This window comes from Bos indicus, chromosome 1 (genome assembly GCF_029378745.1).
Source record: "Bos indicus isolate NIAB-ARS_2022 breed Sahiwal x Tharparkar chromosome 1, NIAB-ARS_B.indTharparkar_mat_pri_1.0, whole genome shotgun sequence".
Taxonomy (NCBI): Eukaryota; Metazoa; Chordata; class Mammalia; order Artiodactyla; family Bovidae; genus Bos; species Bos indicus.
In genome coordinates this window covers 46,061,795-46,086,175 of record NC_091760.1, presented here as the reverse complement: position 1 = coordinate 46,086,175, position 24,381 = coordinate 46,061,795, and the positions used below count along the sequence as shown (strand labels likewise).

Genomic DNA, 24,381 nt, shown 5'->3' with positions numbered 1-24,381 from the left:
ACAGCCCTCTGAGACCTGCCCTTCCAATTTTGAGGTCCTCTGGGCATTAAGGCATACACAATTGTTAAACCTGCAGGCTTTGGAAGTAGGCATGTCTGGATCTGAGTCCCAGCTCTGCCTTCCTGGACAAGGAAAAGCTTAGCATCAGGAGTTCACAGTGGTTGTGTGCTTGAAGCAGCAGTGGGACACCCTGTAACAATTGTAGGGTTGGTTGATTGGTTTTTAAAATTTATTTGTTTAATTGGAAGATAATTACTTTACAATGTGGTGATGCTTTTTGCCATACATCAGCATGAATCGCCCCAGGTATACATGTGTCTCCCCCATCCTGAACCCCCTGCCTCCTCTCTCCCGACCCCGTCCCTCTGGGTTGTCCCAGCGCACTGGCTTTGGATGCCCTGCTTTAGGCATGGAACCTACACTGGTCATCTATTTTACATATGATAATATACATGTTTCAATGCTATTCTGATTGGTTTTAAAAGAATGTGTAGCTTAAAATCTTTTTTTGAGAGGGAATATAAAGACAGAATTTGACGGGTTCACTGGTTCAAATTAAGTGAAAATACACTAGGATTCAATCCAAAGGATTTCACTTCTTTCCATTGCAGTTTCTGAGTAAAATAAACTAATGGAAATTTTGAAGGAACTGCTTCTGTCAAATCTTTGGACATTTATGGGAAAAAACTAATGAATGCAATAAAACAGAGGCAGATATATGTACTAAAGATCTTTCCAGCAACCGTTAAACCAGTGTCATGGAGAGCTTCATAGAAGGCAAGAAAGGACTACTTCCAGTTTTAAAATTATTTTTTAAGTTAACCATAACTCAAAAGCTGTATCTCTTCCTCTTTTCAGCCAGCATATGTCCCAAGAAAGCTAATCCCAGTAACAATCATCAAGCAAGGTAATTTGCATGTCTGCTCTGGATATATGCTTACAACTATTTTAATATGCCTTTTAAACTGAGATAATTAAACATAGCACATATTTTAAAAATATATATTTATGCTTATTTTTTTGAAAAATAATTGCTCTAGTAAATTAGAAGTTAACAGATAATTTTGACTCTACAAATAGGCCAAGTCTTGGCAAGGCATATTGGTTGAACATCTGGAGAAAGAACAACCCTAACAAGTATTAAATTTTAAAAAACCAATTAAATATATGTGGCTTTCTTCAGGATTAAGATCGTTTAGATGTAGGAAGTCATTAATAGGATATGTTGATTAATGAAATGATAACTATGATTTAGAGCTCACTTTAAGGACTGTAAAGAAATCCAGGTCTCAAGAGTTATGTCTTATTTCAGCATCTAGTCATTTTTGTTTTGACTTTCAGTTTTTCAAATTATTTAAGGCTCAATTATTTCCAGAAAGTTTTGTGGTGGAAGAGATTGGGCACCTAAAATACTAATTCATTTTTAAGAAAACACAATGCCTCAAGTGTATTTTCAAAATGGGGTCAGTTAGTATTGGACTTATCCATAGAATCTTTGCTTTGAGGATATACATTTTCTAATTCATTTTATTTACTGAGTATGTCATTGCCTCATTTTGTGCAAGTTATTTCACTTGGGTAGGCTGCAGGGAGTGGAGCTGAGAAAGGAAATTTTAAGCTAATTAGAATGGAACACTTTCTCTACTTAAAGGCATCGGTGTTAGGATGTGCCTTCTAGCTCTTTCATTGGTTGTGTAGCCAGCGCAGTGAGTTCCTTTCTATTAATTAAAAAAGGATCAGATTTCTCCACTGCAGATGGCTTTACGTTATTAGCTTCATTCTGCTTCTTGACTGTATTTTTTTTTTTTTTCCATTCACACTATTATCTTTTGGTCTTTCAACAGTGATTCAGAATGTTACACACAGGGCCTCAACTAAATCTCCAGATAAGACCCCCTATGGAGGAACAATACTGGGTGAGTCTGCCTTGAAATCTACATCTACGTTAAGCAAATCAGGCTCTTATTTTGATAACAAGGCTGTTATAGAATTTTGCACTGTGTGCAGGTCTGTTAAATCGATGTTGGTTCATTTCCTTTCATTGTTTAGCATCCTGGCTTGTTTCCATTCCAGGCTAGGATCCAGGAGTGTTAGGGAAACAACTCTAGCCTGTACCTATTGGCTCCCCTCCTACCTGCCTACCTGTTGGTATTGTGAGAGAGTCTTTGTCATATTGAAGAACTCTCTTAAAAGTTATTATTAGTAACGGTGTTTTTAATTTTAAGGAGCCATTCTACAATTTTTAAGTCTGTGGATTAAGTCACATTATTTTGGTTGTTCAGTTCTGAATATGAAAAAAGATTATGTTTAAAATTTACTGTCATATTTTTTCCCAGATTTTTAAAGTTTGGGTTGAAATTGACTAAGCAAAATAAGCTCTAAGTGTCATGGTTCCAATTCTCTGAGCTTTGTTTCAGGATGCATTTTCTTTTACTACATCTGTTTTCTCGCAGTCCACCTTGTTATCCCAGGCCTTAATGAAACCACAGTCAAACTTCCCACTTCCATAATGTTCGAGATTTCAGAGGCAATCAAGACACAGTTAGGTAAGTGGCCAAGATTTATATGTGAATATTGCAGTGACAATATTAGCACTGATATTCCTAGGATGTCCAAGGGATCTAGCCAATGAGCTCTTTGGAGATCCCGAAGGAAAAAGTAAGGGACAAGCATGTGCATGTGAATGGGAATAAAAGACTGTACAACTGCTGTGGAAAACAGTATGTCCATTCCTCAAAAAGTTAAAAATAAAATTACCATGAAAGAAAGTAAAAGTGTTAGTCGCTCAGTTTTGTCTGACTCTTTGAGACCCCATGGACAGTAACCCACCAGGCTTCTCTGTCCATAGAATTCTCCAGGCAAGAATAGTGGAGTGAGTAGTCATTCCCTTCTCCAGAGACTCTTTCTGATCCAGGGATCGAACATGAACCTGGGTCTCCCACATTGCAGGCTTTACCATCTGAGCATCAAGGATCAAACTACCTGACCCAGCAATTTCACTTCTGGTTATACAACCAAAAGGATTGGGAGCAGTCTTAAAGAGATATTTGTACATTCATATTCACAGTAGCATTATTCACAATAGCTAAAATGTGGAAACAGCTCAAGCGTCCATCAACAGATGAATGGATAAGCAAAATGTGGTGTGTATATGTATGTATGTATGTGTGTGTATATATATATACACACACATATATACACACACATACACACCATGGATAATTATTCAGTCTTAAAAGGGAAGGAAATTCTGACATTTACTATAGTATAAGTGGACCTTGAGAACATGATGCTAAGTGATAAGAAGTCACAAAAGATAAAAGACTGTTATTTGAGATACCTTATTTGAGATACCTAGAGTAGAGAGATTCATAGAAACAGAGAGTAGAATGGTGGCTTCCAGAGACTGGAGGAGGAGAAGAATGAGGAATTAATGTTTAATGGTGAAGAGATTCAGTGTTACAAGATAAGGAGAGTTCTGGACATGGATGGTGGTGATAGTTGTACAACATTGCAAATGTATTTAATACTGTTGAACTGTATACTTGAAAAATGGTTAGGATTTTTGTTATGTATCTTTCACCATAATGAAAAAATTGGAAAAAGAAGTAGATAGGATGGAGTGTTGGAGGTATTCAAATAAATCACATTCTATAGAGAAATAGTTACTTTATATTTTTGAAGGAAGAGTGAATATTGATCCAATTATCCAAAATATACACATTTATATAGTAAATTATACTTATCACGCTGTACTATCAAGGGACTGCTAGATATTTTCAGTGGAAACTGAGGTAAAGGTCAGGCTTGTTTGAATTACTATTTACTTGAGATCGATCCTGTTTCCTACTTCTAGAAAGAACCTAAGGGTTTCACAGGTGGCACTATTGGTAAAGAACCTGCCTGTCAATGCAGGAGATGTAAAAGATGCAGGTTTGATCCCTGGGTCGGGAAGACCCCCTGGTGAAGGGCATGGCAACTCACTCCAATATATTTGCCTGGAGAATCCCATGGACAGAGGAGCCCCATAGGTGGGCTACAGTCCATAGGGTTGCAAAGAGTTGGACACAACTCATATGACTTAACACACGCACAGATAAAACCTGATATGATTTTAGTGTTTAAAAAACATAAAACAATTTTGGGGGAAAAAAACCAGCAAAACTCCTTTAATGGGCACCTAGGAAATAGTTGGAGCGGCCAGTGGGCTAAGCTAGTTGCTGCATTTGAGTATCACATTGGTCTGAATTCTCTCTATAGCAGAGGATCTCAATGCTGATGAAACATGAGAAGCTCTGATGGATTTGTTACACTGCTGGGACTCACCATACTTCGTCAAGGTTGAGATCCTATGCTATAGAGAGAATTCAGACCAATGATTTAGTTGTTTCTGGGGTGACACCTGAGAATTTGCATTTCTGCCTAGTACCCAGGTGACTGGAGAAGGCAATGGCACCCCACTCCAGTACTCTTGCCTGGAAAATCCCATGGATGGAGGAGCCTGGTAGGCTGCAGTCCATGGGTCGCTAAGGGTTGGACACGACTGAGCGACTTCACTTTCACTTTTCACTTTCATGCATAGGAGAAGGAAATGGCAACCCACTCCAGTGTTCTTGCCTGGAGAATCCCAGGGACGGGGGAGCCTAGTGGGCTGCCGTCTATGGGGTCGCACAGAGTTGGACACGACTGAAGCGACTTAGCAGTAGCAGCAGCAACCCAGGTGATACTGATGCTGCTGGTCCAGAAACCACAATTTGAGAACCTCTAAAGTCTCTGGAAAATGTGTCTCTGGTAAATGTCCTGGGCCACTGATAAATATGGAGGAATAAGGCAGGATGTAGTAGAAACTGAATAAGACTTTAAAATGTAGAATATTCTCCTTGAACTAACTAAGAACTTTAGCACTTGTTACAAGTGAATCTTCACTTATTACAAGTTTGAAACAGGTCCAAGCCCCTGTTTAGCAACGTTTCTTCAGCAAATATTTAGTAAAGATTACTTGATGCCAGAACTACAAGTGGCAGGGGAGGAGACATGATGGTGATTTACACAGACATGGTATCTACACATGCAGGGACCTCAGACTTAATTTCTCCTCCCTCACTGAGGTTTGACCTATTTACTTATTTGATGTGAGGCAATCAGACTGTAACAGTTTTAAAAGACAGACTATTAAGTTCTCCTTAGCTATAATTTGAGAATTTCCTGGCAGAAAGAGGATCAAAGCCTTGAGTGAGTAGAGAGGATTAATCAGAGGACTATTACTCTTATAATTTTAGAAAATTTTTCAGAATTGATGCATCACCATTTTGCTGCTGCTAAGCCACTTCAGTCGTGTCCAACTCTGTGCGACCCCATAGACGGCAGCCCACCAGGCTCCCCCGTCCCTGGGATTCTCCAGGCAAGAACACTGGAATGGGTTGCCGTTTCCTTCTCCAATGCAGGGAAGTGAAAAGTGAAAGTGAAGTCGACTTTTAGCGACCCCATGGACTGCGGCCTACCAGGCTCCTCCATCCATGGGATTTTCCAGCCAAGAGTACTGGATGGGGTGCCATCGCCTTCTCCGGCATCACCATTTTATTAAGATGTAAATATATTTGCCAATAGATCTTTGTGATTTTGTGCAGTCCTTACATTTTTACTGTAAAAATATTCATATCTGTTAGTCTTACAGTGAGTTATTTACAAGAATGTAGACGAGCGATTCTAGGCTTCCTTTCTTTAATTTGTACATCAGACTTGATCACCTCCTCATTAGCTATAAAACCTGAGACTCAACTCCACATCCTCTAAATGCTGTGCTAAAGCCAAGAGGATTCCAAAATAAATTCCCTCAGTGAACCTGTGTTTAGAACCAGAGCTCAGGACCCTTGCACTCACCAGTTCTCTGCCCAGAGCCTATGTATTTAGCCCTGTGCCTGGGAAAGATTTGTTTAGAAGGAAAAGAAAAGGAAGGAGCTGACTGATTTCTTACTGATTCAGCCCCTAATCTGTTCATCAAAATACAAAAATCAGGATTTGTGAAGGAGACTGAAAATGAACAGAATTTTTTCCCAGACTACTGCTGTCATTTTTGAACTAGGAGGTATTTTAGTTCTTAGTTTTGATAATATCTATTTCCTAATTTTTTTGTTTTGTTTTTGCAAATTTCTACCTGCTACCTTAATATCAATTCAGCATTTTGTTTTCTCTAATTTAGAGAATTAAACATTTGATTTTTTGGTTTGCTTTGTTGTTTGCTTTTTTTATTCTGATACAAATCACCAAGGCTTCAGGATTAAGTGTGATTTTAGTGGAGAAAATTCTATGCAAATAGAAAATGCCTTTTAAAGCTTATTTCTAAGGAAACACCTATCTTTAATGCATGGCAAATTTTTGACACATTGAAGAGACTAATAGGCAATATGTTTGAAAATGTCCAATAAATCCATCAAATGTACCATCTTAGACTATGTTCACAAATAACATTTTAGATTTACTGTTTTTTTTTTTTTTTTTTTATGAAGAATGAGCATAACATTTCTTTATACCAATGAGGGAGAAATAAACTGTCCTGAAGTTATTTATCACTGTCATTCAGAAAAGTCATACTGTGTGAGGGGCAAATCCTAAAAATAATATCCTCATTCCAGCAGATCCCAACACGGGACATCAAGAAATTAATAGCTTTTGTTCTGAGAATACATGATGTGAATAATGAGAGAAATAAAAACTAGTGATATACATACTTCCCCAGGGACATAAAAATGGTTTGTCAAAACCAAGACTTAGGTTGCCAAGAATGAAAGGAACCAAATGTGTTGAAAAAAGATACAGAAAAATCAGAGAGGAAAAGGAATTTCCTGGGTTTGAGGCCATGCTCTCATGGCATTTTTACTCTGCTGTTGCCAAGGCTGGTAGTACATGCATAGTGTGGTGAATACTCATGGCTTGATAGGAGTCATAAAGAGTCTCCATTCAAGTATCTTTCCCTTCAACCAATTTCTCTTATGTCTGAAGCCCCATATTTAGAAATACGATATTCCCAGGTGGTGCAGTGGGTAAAGAATCTACCTGCCGATGCCGTAGATGCAAGAGACACGGGTTCATTCCCTGGGTTGGGAAGATCCCCTGGAGGAGGAAATGGCAGCCCACTCTGGTATTCTTGCCTAGAAAATCCCATGGACAGAGGAGCCTGGCGGGCTACAGTCTATGGGGTCGCAAAGAGTGGGAGATGACCGAGCACATGCACACATGCCTCTGTAAGGAATTAGCGATGTGTAGGGAATACAAATACCTCTTGGGAAGGAAGTTAACCATTTTTCTTCATTAACAGTCTAATTTTAGTTTAATGTAATTGCCCTGTAACAGCATGCATAAAGAGCTAAAACAAAGCAGAGCATTGCCTGAAAATCTAGGATCTGGAGGTTAAAATAAATAATTTTTTAAAATAAATAAATACATAGTCCTAGTTAGCTAAGGAATCACCAAGAGCATGGGATATTACACAAGAAGGAAAGGATTAGCAAAAATCATCCTGAAGGAGAAGATGACACTAAAAAAGAAGAACATTGAAGATTAATCTTATAATTTTACATTAAAGAAAAACCTTCCTTTGTTACATGCTGAAAATAACAAAACTAGAGCTCATCAATGTTTGGACTCAAGAGGGAGGGGATATATGTGTAATTATAGCTGATTTGCATCATTGTACAGCAGAAAACACAACATTGTAATTTTCCTTCAATTAAAAAATAAATTTTAAAAATTGTAATCTGAAGGTTTTTTCCTGTGCCAGCAATCACAGTTCTAAACCAAAGTTCTGACTACAAAAGAAGCAGAAAAGAAATGTTGATGAGATTTAGAAATCTAAAAAAGGATTTATCATAAAATTATGCCGAATCTGTTTAATTTTCTAGTTATTCCAGAAGAAGTCCCTTCTTGTTATGCCCTGCTGCATTAATTGAACAATGGTATTAAACATTTCTGTTGTATAGACTTGTTGTGCAGCTTCACTGCACAGAAATAGAGAATGCACACTTGACGGATAGCCAAGGCGAAGACACTAGCACTTGTGACGCCTGTTTCTAGCAGTTTAAATCACTCCTGAAAATCATTAACTCTAGGAATCTATTGTATGCTTCCATGATACAGACTGAACATTGATTTGCTTCCATGGTCTTTGTGAAAGGCATGACTTTATAATTGTCTTTAAGATCATCAAAAAATAAGTGTTTTGTGCCCATGTGAACTGAAAAGAAGAAAATGATCTTTATGTCAGTGATGTAACTCCGGGAGGAAATTACAAAATTTGCATCCTTAAAGAACTTTGAGAAAACAGATTAGATCAGTAGTTTTCAACAGAGGAAATTTTATCTCCCCCCTCCCCTTCTTCTGGCAACCGACTCCAGACTCCAATATTCTTGCCTGGAGAATCCCACGGTCGGAGAAGCCTGGTAGGCTATAGCCCATGGGGTCGCAAAGAGTCAGACATGACTGAGTGACTTCACTTTCACTTTCCCCTTCTTCCCACTCTGGGATATTTGGCAGTGTCTAGAGACATTTTTCGGAGAAGGCAATGGAAACCCACTCCAGTACTCTTGCCTGGAAAATCCCATGGCGGAGCTTGGTAGGCTGCAGTCCATGGGGTCGCGAAGAGTCAGACATGACTGAGCGGCTTCGCTTTCACTTTTCACTTTCATGCATTGGAGATGAAAATGGCAACCGACTCCAATGTTCTTGCCTGGAGAATCCCAGGGACGGCGGAGCCTGGTGGGCTGCCATCTATGGGGTCACACTGAGTCAGACACAACTGAAGCAACTTAGCAGCAGCAGCAGCAGAGACATTTTTGGGCTTCTCGGGTAGCTCAGATGGAGAAGAATCCTCCTGCAGTGCAGGAGACCCTGGTTCGATTTCTGGGTCAGAAAGTTCCCCTGGAGAAGGGATTGGCTACCCACTCCAGTATTCTTGGACTTCCCTGGTAGCACAGATGGTAAAGAATATGCCTGCAATGCAGGAGACCTGGTTAAATCCCTGGGTTGGGTTGGGAAGATCCCCTGGAGGAGGGCCTGGTACCCGACCTTAGTATTCTTGCCTAGAGAATCCCCACGGACAGAGGAGCCTGGTGGGTTACAGTCCTTGGGGTTGCAGAGAGTCAAGACACTGAGCAGCTAAGCACAGTAGAGGTATTTTGGTTGTCCAGCTGTGGAATCCAGTGCATAAAGCCCAGAAATACTGTTGAATATCCTACATTTCACACGAAAGGCCCCCATAATAAAAAAAAGAAAAGAAAATATACAGTCACAAATGTCAGTAGTGCCAAAGTTGAGAAACCCAAAGAGTTCCTTATAGCCTTAAGACTTAAGGCTTAAGATGGGATTTTATCCCATCTGATTATAATCAGTTCAAGGTGACATGATCAGCGGATCTCAAAGAAAAATGAATTCTTTCATGTTACTAGACTTTCAAAATATTGTAAGTAGGTCATTGATTCAGTGTGCCAAATAGATGAATCGAGTTAATCCTACATGCATTTTTTGAAACGGAGAATGTCTTAATCATTGGGTAGCTCTGGCACAGAAATGTACTTTCGTTGAAGAATAATACCTGAATTTTAGAAGTTTCCTGAATAGTTGTCAGAAGAGGAAAGAAAAGAAAAACAGATTCCATTTTTTTACACTGAATTCCCACACAGACCCAAAGAAAATATCTATGTGGCTCAAATAAATAACCTTTTGTAATTTTTTAACCATAAATATCTTCAAACATCTTAGTTTCCTATGTACATTATTTATGTTTTTCTAAAACTGTATTGCCATAACCTATTACATTTTTACCATATATAATAATGGATAATTTCTTTTCCATTAAAAAAAACTTTTTTTTAAAATTAGGAGTAATTGAGTATAAAATTCCAGGGAGCATTTTGCTATACAACCCATGTCTTCAAGAAACTCTGTGAATCAGAATGACTTGAGAGCTAGCCAAGTACTGGGTTGTCATTTTTTTTCCTTCCTTCTAGTGCCAACTTAGATCTTAAAGTATTACCTAGGGTTAATGAGAAGGAATTCTGAAGGTTGTCACTACTAATACTAATCACTGGTAGAAATGCACAGTAATTGTATTGACTGCCTGGTGGGAAGGGATACTAGCAGAATAGTCTTGAAATAGTCTGTTGGTTGATTGTTTTGAGGGAATTATATTTGGACACTGTTATGAGGAAGTGAGGTAAATTGTTTGTTCTCTGATTTTTTAGCTAAGAATGAAACCTTGGCATTGCCTGCTGAATCTAAAACACCAGAGGTAGAAAAAATTCCAGCACTGCCCATAACAGGTAATGAGATCCCTATGTTTATTAACTTTGAGAAAATACATAATATATTTTTTCAAATATTAAGTGATTGATAAGCCTGTATTTTTTTTTCAGTGAAGAGCCAGTAGGAAGTTTATTTTGATCATAAGCATACAACAATAGGAGACTCTGGGTCTTTAATGTTTGGGAAAACAACAGATGCAAAATGAACAATTGAATTATATAACTGATCTATAACAGTAGAACTGCATTATTCACTCCAGGTGAAAATTGTTACCTCAACGTTCTGAAATATTTTTATACTAAGATGTAATACCATGATTTTGGTGCTTTCCATTTATAAGAAGACATGATAGCATTTTTCAGTTCTTTACTTTCACAAGTGATTGGTTTAAAAAAATACCATTATCCATACTTTGATCTATGAAAGTACCCTGGAATAATTTAGTAAATGGCTGTTGAAGATTAATGACCTTCATGAAGAAAATACATAATAGTTCATTTTAAAAATCCTTTGAAGAATAAATTCAGTGTGCATTTTCCCCAGTTTATCAACCATTACTAACAAACATTCAGCAATTTTCTGTGAACAAACTGCCCAAGTCCAGCCCATCAGGAAAACATTATTCTCTGAACTACAGAGTCTTTGCCAGAGCAGTACCACCTCATTCAGGACTCTGTGAAACAAATACCTAGCAAGGATTCCCCTAAATCTTCATTTAGCAAAGTAACTCCAATCTAAAGTGAGTTTTTCATCCATAAAACTGCTATAAATTGAAAAATCAGTGATATATACCTTGTACTAAACTCTGACTCATAACTTGTACAGAGAAGATAAAGATTGGTGGGGAAATAAAATGACCTGATTTCAATAAACCTATTCAAGTAGACATATTTCTGACAGAGTAAGAAGTATTTGGTCCTGACTGAAGGTGAGAGAAGGACCTTCCATCCCCTCCCTACCTTCATAGAAATTGGAGGAAAGGTATAATCTGATGCTGGAGTAATCCATTTGAATGAAATTCCTAGGTAGTTTTCTGACTTCAGTCTAATTGGTAAATACAAAAAAAAAAAAAAAGGATAGGCATGACCCAGTGGAGATTCTGTCGACTTTTCCCAATCATACTTCTTCTCTTGGCATAGTATATGATGAGGGCGTCTATAGATTTCTTAGTTCTCTGCCAAAACTTCCTCGGGACTTTCCACTTCAGAAATGCTTAGACAAACTTCATAATTTATTATTCACTGTTATTGTGTTTATTTCATATCCTTACCCTACAAAATTCTGGAATTGTGTAGCTCACAATTCATGCCAGATTTCAGTGATCCTGGTTCTTATTTCTTAAAAACTATTTACCTGAGGGTCATCTTTACCTTTGATCTAGCACTTGAAATAACTGTGACTTAGCACTTGAATCCTTATAATTTCAACCCACTTCTAAGCTTTGCATGTTCACTGCAGTTTGGAAAAGAGAATTCCTATAATGTAATAGTTCTAAATAAATCTTTTTGCCCTGGGTCATTCTTTTAGCTGCCCATTTATTAACTCATTTAATAAATATTTATCATGTGCTTGCTTATTATTCTCCAGAGTTTGTGCTAAGTTCTGGAGATAAAGAGAAAAAAAGACATAAGAAATTATGAATAATCTGTTAAGTGATTCCATGAGGGTCAATTCCATGTGCCTTTTGAAATACCTGGAGAGTGGACAAACCCAGAAGGGAATAGTTGGAAGGAGGTGTCAGTTCAGACACTGGGCCAAGCCAGGGAGCCCTTACCATAATTAACTTGAAAAGAATTGGTCTGTATACATGTCAGTTCTAATTCTAAAGGGCAACAGCAGTACCCTATGGTCCTGAGTTGTTTCATTTTATCTTAATTTGTAAAGTCATCTTTTTTCCCTTCCAGTGACTCCTGAATCAGTTCCAAGAACCACTAAGCCCACTGTGTCTAGTGCATTAGACATTTCAGAAACAACACTGGGTAATTCTCAGAAGTTTTTCTTTTTTTCTTTAAAAACAAAAACCACCCCAACCCTCATAGAAAAATAACCTCAGTGTCTTGGCTTCCCATCCTCCCCACTTTTCTTTCCTCCCTTACAGGGAGTAGTTCATCTTCCTGTTTCTTGGATCAGTTCCCTTAAAGAGTTAACAACATGCCTTGATCCTGGTGACTAATATTTTAGGCAGCTCTGGATGTTAGATGCTAACTGCACACCCTTTTTACCAGCCTCTTGGGAGGCATAGAAAACCAGAATGCCAGCCCTCTAATCCACAAAGCTTGGAGGGGTGAGAGTCGTGACTGTGTCTGTGCTTGCCATTTTAGTTGGCTTTTCCTAGGCTTATGTATAGTAAACTTAAGGAGACTACTCAAAAGTGTAATGCTTTTTACTAAGAATTTCATGTCATGTAAGTTAGCTGTTTATTGGCTTAAGAGAATCTAAGTTGCTTTATTCTCTTCTCCTTAAAAATCATTTTAAAAAGGAGCAGCATGTATATATATTGTTCTGTCCTTGTGATGTTGATCTTCCATATCACACCATGGTCATTCGAAGGTAGACCTTCAAATTAATACAACTGTGTAAAAACTTTCCAGGGGAAGCCAGCTATTTCCATGGAAGGTTTCAGCTTCCCATGTACCCTCCATTATGAGCATGCCTCACATGATACAGTTAAGTCACAGTGTCAAATCCTGATTCAGGGTGTTTCTAACTGAATTCTTCTTTATTGCAGTTCTCAGGGGAAGGACCCCCGGAACATCACAAACTATTTTAATACCTAGATTTGAATTGCCACTGAGCACTCTAGGTAAAAATTAGTAAACACTACAGCTTATTATTTCCTTGGAAATTTTATGCATGCCTGAAAGAAACCCTTAGGCTAACTCATTCAAATTTATCTCCTCACAGAAAAGAAGGGACACATGGCTTATAGAACAATAAATGCCTGAATGCCAGGCCCTTAGATGCTATAAATTCTTTATTTTATAATTTAGGATACTAACTAGTCATCCTGTATATAAATCCTGTGGTTGTTTTCCTTGGGAGTAGTCATATTTTGATATTATATTTGACTCTTTTAATTCAAAATCATTGTCACTGAATAAATTATTTTCTTTCTTTTTTTTATATTTTTTTAAAATTTTATTTTATTTTTAAACTGTACATAAATTATTTTCTTTATTTTTCCAAAATAGCTTTTTACTCAACTGTTTCTCTTGAAAGAGAAGATATATTTATGATATTTCTATAGATTGCTTCTTAGAATTTGAATGTGATATCAAGGAAGTTGTTGGGGAAACTTAAGCATAAAGACATGTAATTACTGCAATTTTGTTTTTAAAAGCTATTGGAGGAACATTGTCTAGTTCAGATATGCTTGATTTGAATTTAAACAAAATATATCTGAGAGCACATATATATATTGCTGAAAAAATTAGAACACTAGTTTAATAAAGGTGAGAAGAAGAACCCAAACTCCTTAAATTTAGTGGCTTGATTATAAAAAATAGAAAAAAGAAGCTGTCTTAAATCATCCATCATTGAAACACAGGCGTAAAAATGTGTACTACTAACAGTCCCTTACTTTTCCTGAGTAATTTTCATTTTTGTGTTTGTTTTTGTTTCTGCAAGCTTGAGATTTTAAAAACCTTTCTCTTACTTGCACTTCAAGTCGTAACATCTCTTGTGTATTTTGTTGCAGCTCCGAAAAGGCTTCCAGAATTTCCTCAGGCAAAAACACCTTTCCCTTTTGAGAAACCTGGGGGCGCCTTGGGTAATAACCGTGCCTTGAATCTGCTGTTCCGTTGTGGGTGGTGACTGCTTAATTCTGTAGGACACGTTTACGGGATCCTAGCTGTGCAAACCTCAATGAGCTGATGATTTCAGTCTGACTCAGCCAAACAGCTGGTTGACTTTTTTTTTCTCTGATTGAGTTTTCTACAAATTCAGTAACAATTATTAGTCTGTCCATTCCAGAGAGCCAATTTTGTTAGTTTTCTGTCCTCAGAAACATTAAGAGTATGACACCAAACTCTGGTCTCCATCTAGTCCCTGTTCAAATGCTCTCTGAATGCGTGTAGTGTATTGATTGCTTCTTGGTATATAATGATGTTTAGTTGGATCAATGTGTGTTTTTTTATTTCAGGCTACTGGTAGCCATTTAACAACACGGGCAATCTATTTCTGTCTCTCTATCCTCTCAAAAAAAAAAAAATTCTCAGTGAATTCCATTTCTTTTTTTGCTGTAGCTTCAAGTGAAAAGCCAGGGATTGTGCCTACAAGTAAAATATCTGAAGATTCCAAAATTCTACTGCCTCAAACTGGTAATTACTTTCTTTTTTTTTTTTTAATAGATTGGAGCAACAGTATTGAATAACTTCTCTTATTTTTATTTCTATAGGTTCTTTAATTGATTATCCATATATTTGTAGTAAATGGTAAAGCTATAATCTATTCTTGGTGCTTAGATTAATTTCATTTTTCTCAATACAAAAGCAAAATGTTTTTGCATTTGTTCTAAAGATCTGTGTTTTAATGTCTGGATATACAGTTAGAAGTCTGGCTAGAAGATGAACTGCAAGTTGACTCATTGAATTTCTAGAGATCTCTTTTGTGACATGAGAACAGTAACAAAAATAAGCTCTATGGTAGTCTTATTTAACAATATGAATTTACTATTTCCCTTGCAGGTAGGTATTTGCTTCTTTTCAATAAAATATTCAATGAACATTTGAGAGTTTACTACATGTAAGATATTATTACTGAGTCCTAAAATCTGTAAACATATTGTAATTTAGAGGAGAGACCACAGGTCTTAACACTAATTCTGGACCTTGGTTCCAGTTCTGGTTTTACTACCAACCACATATTTTAGCTATTTTTCTCTACTTTTCTGGATCTTAGTTCACTCTTTTGTAAACTGTAGCAATTGGCTTTTTTCTCCTGAGAATTCTTGTGTTCTAACACTAAAATTGATTGAGGGAAATAGCTTTCCTTTTCAAAAAATATATTTTTTTCCTCAAAAATTTTTACCTTTATATCTTTTCTTTGAAGTCTAGCAGTCAACCAAAGAAATTATTTAGCATGTGAGAATTGTAAGAAGACCTCATAAACCACTTTGTGTGATTACTTCCATGATTTTTGTTTCATTTATTTTTAACTTTGTGAACCTTCTGGTTGTGATTCTTTTAGCACCTATAACTAGCATGTAATGTAGTTAGACATTCATGTAATGACATTAAACACACCACCATTCTGTGTTATTCTTCAGAAAGGAGTTCAGCGTATGGCTGGTTTGAGGAAGGATGAGCATGGGCTCATGGACACATAGATCTTAGTCAAATTATCTTTCTCTGTTGAGCGTAATGGGTTCAGATCTTAGCAAAAGATACAAAGATGGCATCAAATGAACTCAGTGTGTCTGTTAGTCTCCCCTGGTTTTCTCAAGTGGGAAAACATCTGTAAGTTGGCTGTTGTTGTCAGCCAATCTAGAGAAGCCTTAAACTGGGTCTTTCTAAGCCTTAATTCTGGAGAAGGCAATGGCAACCCACTCCAGTACTCTTGCCTGGAAAATCCCATGGACAGAGAAGCCTGGTAGGTTGCAGTCCATGGGGTCACTAAGAGTCAGGCACGACTGAACGACTTCACTTTCACTTTTCACTTTCATGCATTGGAGAAGGAAATGGCAACCCACTCCAGTGTTCTTGCCTGGAGAATCCCAGGGACAGAGGAGCCTGGTGGGCTGCCGTCTATGGGGTCGCACAGAGTCGGACACGACTGAAGCGACTTAGCAGTAGCAAGCCTTAATTCCCCATGTCCTGCCCTTAAAATTCTACTGCAATTACTGACTGTTGGTGCAAGACTACCTTCAGAACCTGGGTCACTGAGTACAAAATCGGGTGGAGTTTCATACTCTACCACAGCACTGACTGTGGAACAAGGCTTATCTGTGGGCATGTGTGCTGGTTTATCTGCTCCATTATGGCAGAGCTTACCTGACCCCCCCCCCTCCCCCGCCTGCCACCCCAATCCCCCATCCTATACAAGCATCACATCTACCAAACCGAGGACTGTTAGGGCCCACTGAACTAATATACTACTTAGGTCCCTTTTATCTCTTAACTTTTAGGTTATAAACATAGGGACATAGATTTTCCTGGGCTTCTCTTGACCAGCTTCTAGATTTTTGGTGTCTATGATTATTTAAGAGCAAACTGACTAAAACCTCCAGGAAACCCCTTCTGTGATTTTAATGCCTAGGATATGAATTATATATAAAGCCTGAATTGAAGTGAGCTTTGGGGAATAGAGAGAATATGCTGGGAGGTGAAGATTGTGAAGTTACAAAAAGGATACAGATAGATGAGACTGGAAATCCCAATAAAAGAAAGGTTCCTTTAATTCTGGTTTTGCCCTGGTGGATTATGAATAGAGGCTAATGCAGCAGGAAGCAGTTTATTATTCAGCTGCCTCACTCCTGCCAGGTCCACCTTAGTGCCAGAGAACTTTCAAAAACCGTCAACTGCCAGCTGTGTCTAGATGAAGTGCTGGAGCTGGTCATGGGCTGTAAGGGTTCAGTAGATATGGTTGCAGGCATAAGAATCAGCCACAGAAACTCCCTAGTCTGCCCTTGGAATATTGAATGGTTATGTCTGGGCTACTTGGTGTGATGTTTGGACAGGCAGCATTGACATCACCAGGGAACTTGTTAGAAAGGCTGAGTCTTGGGCTCTACTTCAAATCTAATGAATCAAAATCTGCTGTTTAACAAGATCTCCAGGTGATTTGTAAAGTTGAAGAAGCACTACCTTTTCACTGTAGTCTGTAATATTTCACATGATGCAGATAAGAAGCATCAAATGTGGTCAATCACAGGACAGTGGGCCAGAGAAATCAATGTAAAGTTGATTTCTCAAAGTGGGTGGTTAAGTATTTCTTGTTTCTGCTAAGGCTTTTAACGCTCACATCTACCTCTTGTTTAGGTGTTCCGTGGGATATTCCTAACATGTTCCATTTCAGATTATAATATGTGTTACTTCTGATTTAAAAAGTTGATATATTCACACAATCCTTTCATTCATTTCAGCCTTTGTTTCTTCATTGATTTTGTGAATTTATACATGCACTGTTTCTATTTCCTGTTTAGTTTCAACATATATGATTATTGTATTTTCCAGTTACTCACATGGCTTACTAATGCAATTAGTTGAGAATTAAGAAGAGAGAGAGAGGCAGAGATAGTACTTGAATGCTGGTACATAAAAACATTTGTCTTGTTTTTAGTTGTTATTTCTTTTGAATAAATTACATATTTCAGCTGATATTAATCATATTATTACTGTGAAATGAACACATTTTATTTTCTATGTTGAAATACAATGCATCTGTGTTTACTCTGTCAGTTACCTTCAGCTATATTTGAACAAAGTTAAGTTTATTCACTTATTGTAACAATGAGATTGTAGGCCATGAGGAACTGTGGATCTCTTAGTAAGAGGATGTTGGGAAGGATGTCTTACGGGATTTAGTCTTGTGTTAGGTAATTCTGGGGAGGGTTTAAGGAAGTGAAGCTTTGCTCTGAACTTGATATTGGCTGAAAATGGGAGGAATCTGTGATAGAAAATTTTAATAATTCTTAACTATAAGGCAAGAAAAGAGGAGTGAGACTACAGTTGTGATTGATAAAGATATTAGCCAGGATGTGAGGACAGTAATTTTTGTGCCCTTACCTTTGTGTCCCACACAGTTACAGAATGGTCTTGTTTTTGCCTTGGTCCATCTTGGTCACCAGGTGGACTTGTCTGATACTGGTGTTCTCAGCTGTTGATGTCCAGTAGGCAAACACCACAGCCAAGCTGTGAGTGCCTGGCCAGCACTTGGATGCCAGAGGCTGCTTGTCTCTTCATCAACCATTAAACATTTATCAATTCCGTTTGTGAAATTCATTTTGCTTCAGAATTTGCTAGATTTGTTTTCCACATTTACTTCATACTCTGTATCAAATGATCCAAATGCATGCTCTCATAAAGATTTCGATATTACTTTTGGCTATAAAAACCTATATGGAAATTCTAACTTGCATGTTGAATATTGAAATCATTTCAATAGTTGATGGCAAGAGTGGGACAGGGTATTTGGAATTTGGACTGTCCTAGGAAATCTGAGAAGTGCAGTCATCAAACGTATTCTTCCCTACTTTTAGCCTATTGGCCCCAATGCTTCATTAGCACAGCATTTTGTGATCTCATTATTTGGAATTTTATTTTGTTTAAACCTCCTCTAAAATATGTTTAAGTAGGGTTGATTGATTTTGACTTCCTTGGCAAATCCAACTTTTCTTAAAATACAAAAAGGAAATTATAAAGATCTGCTCTTTCACTATATGCCAAAATGTAAAATTATGTATAAATTCTGTATTATAAAAAAGTTGGCTACATTTTAGAAATACTTAAGTGCTTGTAACAATCATTTAGAAAAGTCAATCTCTCTGATGATGCAATAGAATTGGTCTTATGTTCTATTGGAAAGTGGCCAGTTGACTATGATTTCTATTACTATAGAGTGAGTTCTGGAAAAGCTCTCAGTACCTTTACCCCTCGATGAGTTGTGGATCTGCATGGATGTGTACATGCTTGTTGGAGTACTTCTTCACTGGAATAATATGATTTTGTATTTGCGTAACAGTTTTATTTGTGTTTGTATTTGCCTAAGAGATTCAAAGGGTTGTACATACACCATCATATCAATCTTCCAGAAGTCCCTGGAAGCAAAGGGAATTTTGTTCAGTTGCTCAATCATGTCCGACTCTTTGCAACCACATGGACTGAAGCACACTAGGCTTCCCTGTCCTTCACCATCTCCTAGAGCTCACTCAAACTCATGTCCACTGAGTTGGTGATGCCATCCAACCGTCTTGTACTCTGTTGTCCCCTTCTCTTCCTGCCTTCAATCTTTCCCAGCATCAAGGTCTTTTCCAGTGAGTCAGCTCTTTGTATCAGGTGGCCAAAGTATTGGAGCTTCAGCTTCAGCATCAATCCTTCCAGTGAATATTCAGGACTGATTTCCTTTAGGACGGACTGGTGTGATCTCCTTGCAGTCCAAGGGACTCTCAAGAGTCTTCTCCAACACCACAGTTCAAAAGCATCAATTCTTCAGCACTCAGCCATCTTTATGGTCCAACATCACCATTTTCTTTTCATGTACTTTTCTTTCAATTTTTTGCATTTTATTGAAGTGTAGTTAATTTGCACTGTTGTTAGTTTCAAGTGTAGAGAAATTGATTCAGTTATACATACATATTCAGTTCTATATATGTAATATATATTCTTTTTCAGATTCTTTTCCACTATAGTTTACTGTAAGATACTGAGGGTAGTTCCCTGTGCTATACAGTAGATCTTTGTTGTTTACCTATTTTATATATGGTAGTGTGTATCTGTTAATCCTAAACTCCCAATTTAATTAATAGAAAGAAAAGAAGCAAGAGAGAATAGAAGTACACCAAATGATTCTTGGGTCTTCATTTCACTTGTGTAAAAACGTCTAAGGAGAATCAGTTCAGTCGCTCAGTTATGTTCAACTCTTTGTGGACACATGTCTAAGGAGAATAGACCCGGACATATGCAGTGTATTTTGAAGAGATCCTGCAACCCCATGGAAATAGCCTGACATCCTATTAACCCTATGGCACTGATGGTAGATATCACATGACCACACTGATCGGGTTGAATGGGAAGCCTGAATCAACTCCCAGCCCCTGCCTAGGGCAGAGAGTAAAATGACACCATGACCAATGCAATATGGTCATCAGAAGTGGGAGAGATAGAGATAGATACACAGACAGACAGACAGATAGATATCTTATCCTGCAGATGGAGTAGATGCATGATTTCTAAAGCCCATATATGGTTGGAGAAGGAGGATGGAAGTCAATGTTTTGTTTCTGGCTTGCTAATGCTCTCAGTGTTAAGCCTCCTTAATTTACTTGGTCATCCCCTTAAAAGACCATCATTTAGGACCAGGAGGGATTTGAAACCTTAATCAAATAAAGAAATGGCTTTTTTATATAACCCAAGATGACCTATTGTGTTTATTTGCATCCTTAGAAAATTCTCCTGCCTGTTCTTCCTCCAACATGTCCAGACAAACTGACTTTTCCTTTTAACTGTTCTGTAACTTATTACTAAGAGGACAGTTCCTTCTGGCCTAATTATTTCCCCTTGAGAAATAAACAATTATCTTTAGAGACTTCCCTTGACAGAACTGAGGATAGTCTACTTCAGTCTTCATTAGAATCCACTTTGGGAACTCCCTTTAGGAGTTTACTACTATTTTCAGTGTTTCGTTCTTTCAGTACATTATAGAGCTTTAGTAAATTGCTGGATGCAGTTAAGCTCTAAAAATTATTTAAAGACTTGAAAGCTGAAGCAATCAGCATGTTCGAGGCGTGGTATACTGGGTGGGAAGTTTGGGCCACAGGTGGTTTGCTCACAGTGGTTGAAGAGAGGCTGAACTCTATTTGCACCTTATTGTCTGCCTGTGAGGTGTTGATGAGCGTAAATCTGGCCCACCCAACTGGATTAAACCCTAGAGAAGAGAAAACATAGGAATAAATGGAGGTGTTGATGCTTTGTGATCAGGAAAATAAAATTTAAGTGTGGTGAATGGTTTATAGATTTACAGTGGCCTCTTAGAGATTTACAGCCAGAGTCATTGGTTTGGCTTCATGAGAATTTTCTTGTAGGCAATATTTTCACAAATTTAAAGGCCAGCTAGAAAGGTATTTTATTTTTCTAAGAAATGTAAGAGAGCTTTATGTCCTTATTTAAATGGTACTCAGAACTCTGCATGTGGGTCTTATAAATGCTTTTCTCATCCAGCTACGTATTGCTGGCCTGTTGTATTTTCCCGTGTCTTCATATATATGTTTAGGGTTCTGTTTCCATGGCAGGATATGACCACACAAACATATGAAAGGTAATTGTATAGTAGAGGAAGAGATTTGTGTGCACACATATGTATGCTCTAAAAATAATCTGTTCATTCATTCTCATGTATCCTTACTAAAAGCATAAACTACCCAACTGTTAAATTCATTGCTATTTGTTCATAGTAATGGAAATCTTGCAGATTAATTTCATTGAGTCTTCCTGTGTACAAGGCTCTGGAAGTACAACCTTGAAGTATGTAAAGAGTGTAACAAGCACAATTTCTGTCCTAATGAGGTCATGAGGCTTTTCATATACGAATTTATGTTTAAAAAGAAGTCTTTATATATATGCAATGGAATAGCACTCAGTCATAAAAAGAATGGAATAATGCCATTTGTGGCAACATAGATGAATCTGGAGATTATCATATTAAGTGAAGTAGATCAGACAGAGAAAGACAGATATATGATATCCTTGTATATGGACTATAAAAAATGATACAAATGAATTTATTTACAAAACATAAATAGACTCACAGAAATCAAAAAGAAACTAATGGTTACCAAAGGAGAAAGAAGGTGGGCCCATGCTAAATAGAATGAGAAATATGCAGAATCTGACCACTAACAAATGTCTTCACCCCAGTGAATCTCAATTTTAATATCTAGAAAATGGAGTTACTACCCCATTGACTATAACGTGGGTTAATGTCTACCTCACCTATTTCTCAAGGATATTAACAGAGTTAAACAAGCTGATACATGAGAAAGTGCTGTCAAACTATAAAGTACTATGCAAACTGTAAAGTACTATCCAGACATCATGATGGTAACGTTTACTAAATAGAAAAACTAAACTGTAGTTTTTGTGCAAATTTCCTCAGTATGACTGTTCTTCTTTGGAAATGTCTCCTAAAATTGCCATCTGATTTCATTTATGTATGTACTCTTTGAAGCTATGTGATTTAGAGCTGGCATGCTTCATTGTAAACAAATAGCACTAAGCTCACATCACCCTAGGGACTCAGTTCAGAGCAAGAAGGACTAGAGGCCAGTCTTTTAGTGATGGCTTCAATCTTACTGACAAGACCAGTAGCCCACAGCCCAAGCTCTAGCACCTACATCAACTGTCCTCCTTCAGCCAGCATTAAAATATGTCATGAAGTCTTAAAATTAATCAAAATTAACATCTTCTCTTTTGTCTTACCTCTTCTTTTAAAAGCCACTTATGATGTTTTCTCAAGCCCTACAACATCAGATGAGCCTGAGATATCAGAGCCCCACACAGGTACACCCAGCCTCTCAATTCTTTTTTTTCGGATGCCAGGTATTCTGACAATTTTTGCAGAGTGAAAAAATTTACTCTCTAGAGCTCCACAGGAGAAAGGTGGCAGTCTCTGTCAGGGAGATGAATTCTACCCACTTCTCCTACTGAACGATAATGTCTCCACGTCCTCCAGTAAATAAACTCTGCATATGTGGGACATGCAGAAAGATTAGCTTGCCTCTCAGGTGCACTAAATAATAGCCTAGTGCTCTCGTGATCAGAATCATTCTGAAAAGGTTTTAGAATTCGGAGTTTTCCCTGGAGTAGTGGTTCTCCTGTAGGGGGTGATTTTGCTCTTTTCCCACTGAGGAAATATTCAGCCATGGCTACAGGTATTTTTGGTTGTCACCAGTGGGGAAGGTGTTACTGACATCTAGTGGGTAGAGTCCACGGATGCTGCTAAACCCCTGCAATGTACACGAAAATCCCCACAATACAGAATTATCCAACCCTAAAGGGCAATAGTGCAAGGTGATAAATCCTGCTCTAGAGCAATCATGTCACTCATTTGTCTACAGAAGTTCAGTTAGGTCTAACTTTGATATTCACTTACTGCTCTACCTATAGTGAGTTTAATTCAGTCTGATGGTTTCTTTTAGCAAGTATTTTATTATACACTTACTAAATTAGGTGCTGCAGGAAATTCAAAGTAAATAACACTGGTCTCTGCCACACGAAGACATATGTCTGGTATTTTTTGGGGGTGTGTGTAGCCATATATGGGTACCATGATAAATACAGGCAAATAATTTTAAACAGCAGCAGAAATTTTTAAAAGATGAAACAATGTTATGAGCAGATTCAGCTAGCAATTAAAAAACAGAAGGAAGGAACCAGAAAAAACAGTTGAAAACAGTTGAATGTATGAAACACCATTTTATCATGGTTTCTAACGTTTGAAGTGTGTATGTTTTTAAACATGAGCTCATCTTCAACTCCTAATGAATCACTAGTTTTAAAATGTTGGTCAGCAATCTCTCAAGTGTTCTTGATATTTTCCCCCATTTGAGCATAATTTATTACTCAGGAATTTGTATTTTATTCCTGGGGCCTTCTACTGCTTTTATAAATGTTGACATTTATTCCAACAGCAACAAGCGACCTACTTCTGGACTCTGTCCCACCTAAAACTTCTAGAACTCTTGAACAGCCAAGGGCAACACTGGGTAATGTTTTTAACAGAAAAATTCTACTTTGTTTTCCGTCAAAAGAAAATCCATGTGAATGCCTTTCTTCCAAATGACCATTTCATTCCATCACATCTAATCATTTATTTCTTTCCTTTTTCTGAATATAATATATATTTTTCCCTACAATGCAGGCATCTTATGTTCCATTTGAGGCTCTCTCTCTCTCTCATTTTTGAACTGTAATGAATGATATTTTTTCCATCCTTTAAGGAATGAAAAGCTTTGAAAATTGCATGGACATCTTCATCATCATCCATCTCATATGTTTGTGGCCTATATCACCTCTCTTCCGTGCGCTCAGTCTGCCTGGAGTCAGCTACTGAACGATTTCATCCTGACCTTTTCCCCACTTTAAACTGTCATTTCATCCAGTAGCTTTCCAAGACAACGTGCATTTTTCATCCTTCATTATGTCCATTTAGCATGTGCTTTGTATCACCACCTAAAAGCATGTTGAAGCTCTTAAAATACCTCATTTTAACTGGAATTACGTGGTGGGATGGGGTGTTTGTGTTTTCAGCTCCGAGTGAAACACCATTTATTTCTCAAAAACTGGAAATCTTTACCAGTCCTGAAATGCAGCCTACAACACCTGGTAATTAATGACCTCTGTATAGTTATGTACTTTGAAAGAACAGATGAAG

The 24,381-nt window shown here is 37.6% G+C and overlaps 1 protein-coding gene across 20 annotated transcripts in view; it reads left to right on the top strand.

The window, feature by feature from the left end:
* Positions 1 to 24,381, top strand: part of ABI3BP (ABI family member 3 binding protein) — a 293,142-nt gene that overhangs the window by 136,511 nt on the left and 132,250 nt on the right. For 13 of the 20 annotated variants that reach the window (XM_070787118.1, XM_070787116.1, XM_070787121.1 and 10 more), the window contains exons 7-17: positions 859 to 907; positions 1,845 to 1,916; positions 2,454 to 2,546; positions 10,236 to 10,313; positions 12,201 to 12,275; positions 13,025 to 13,099; positions 13,994 to 14,065; positions 14,541 to 14,615; positions 22,443 to 22,508; positions 23,639 to 23,713; positions 24,258 to 24,332. In XM_070787118.1, coding sequence (XP_070643219.1) covers positions 859 to 907; positions 1,845 to 1,916; positions 2,454 to 2,546; positions 10,236 to 10,313; positions 12,201 to 12,275; positions 13,025 to 13,099; positions 13,994 to 14,065; positions 14,541 to 14,615; positions 22,443 to 22,508; positions 23,639 to 23,713; positions 24,258 to 24,332 — 805 coding nt within the window. The remainder of the gene's footprint in view (positions 1 to 858; positions 908 to 1,844; positions 1,917 to 2,453; positions 2,547 to 10,235; positions 10,314 to 12,200; positions 12,276 to 13,024; positions 13,100 to 13,993; positions 14,066 to 14,540; positions 14,616 to 22,442; positions 22,509 to 23,638; positions 23,714 to 24,257; positions 24,333 to 24,381) is intronic. The other 7 variants (XM_070787126.1, XM_070787124.1, XM_070787120.1 and 4 more) reach the window with 5 other exon arrangements.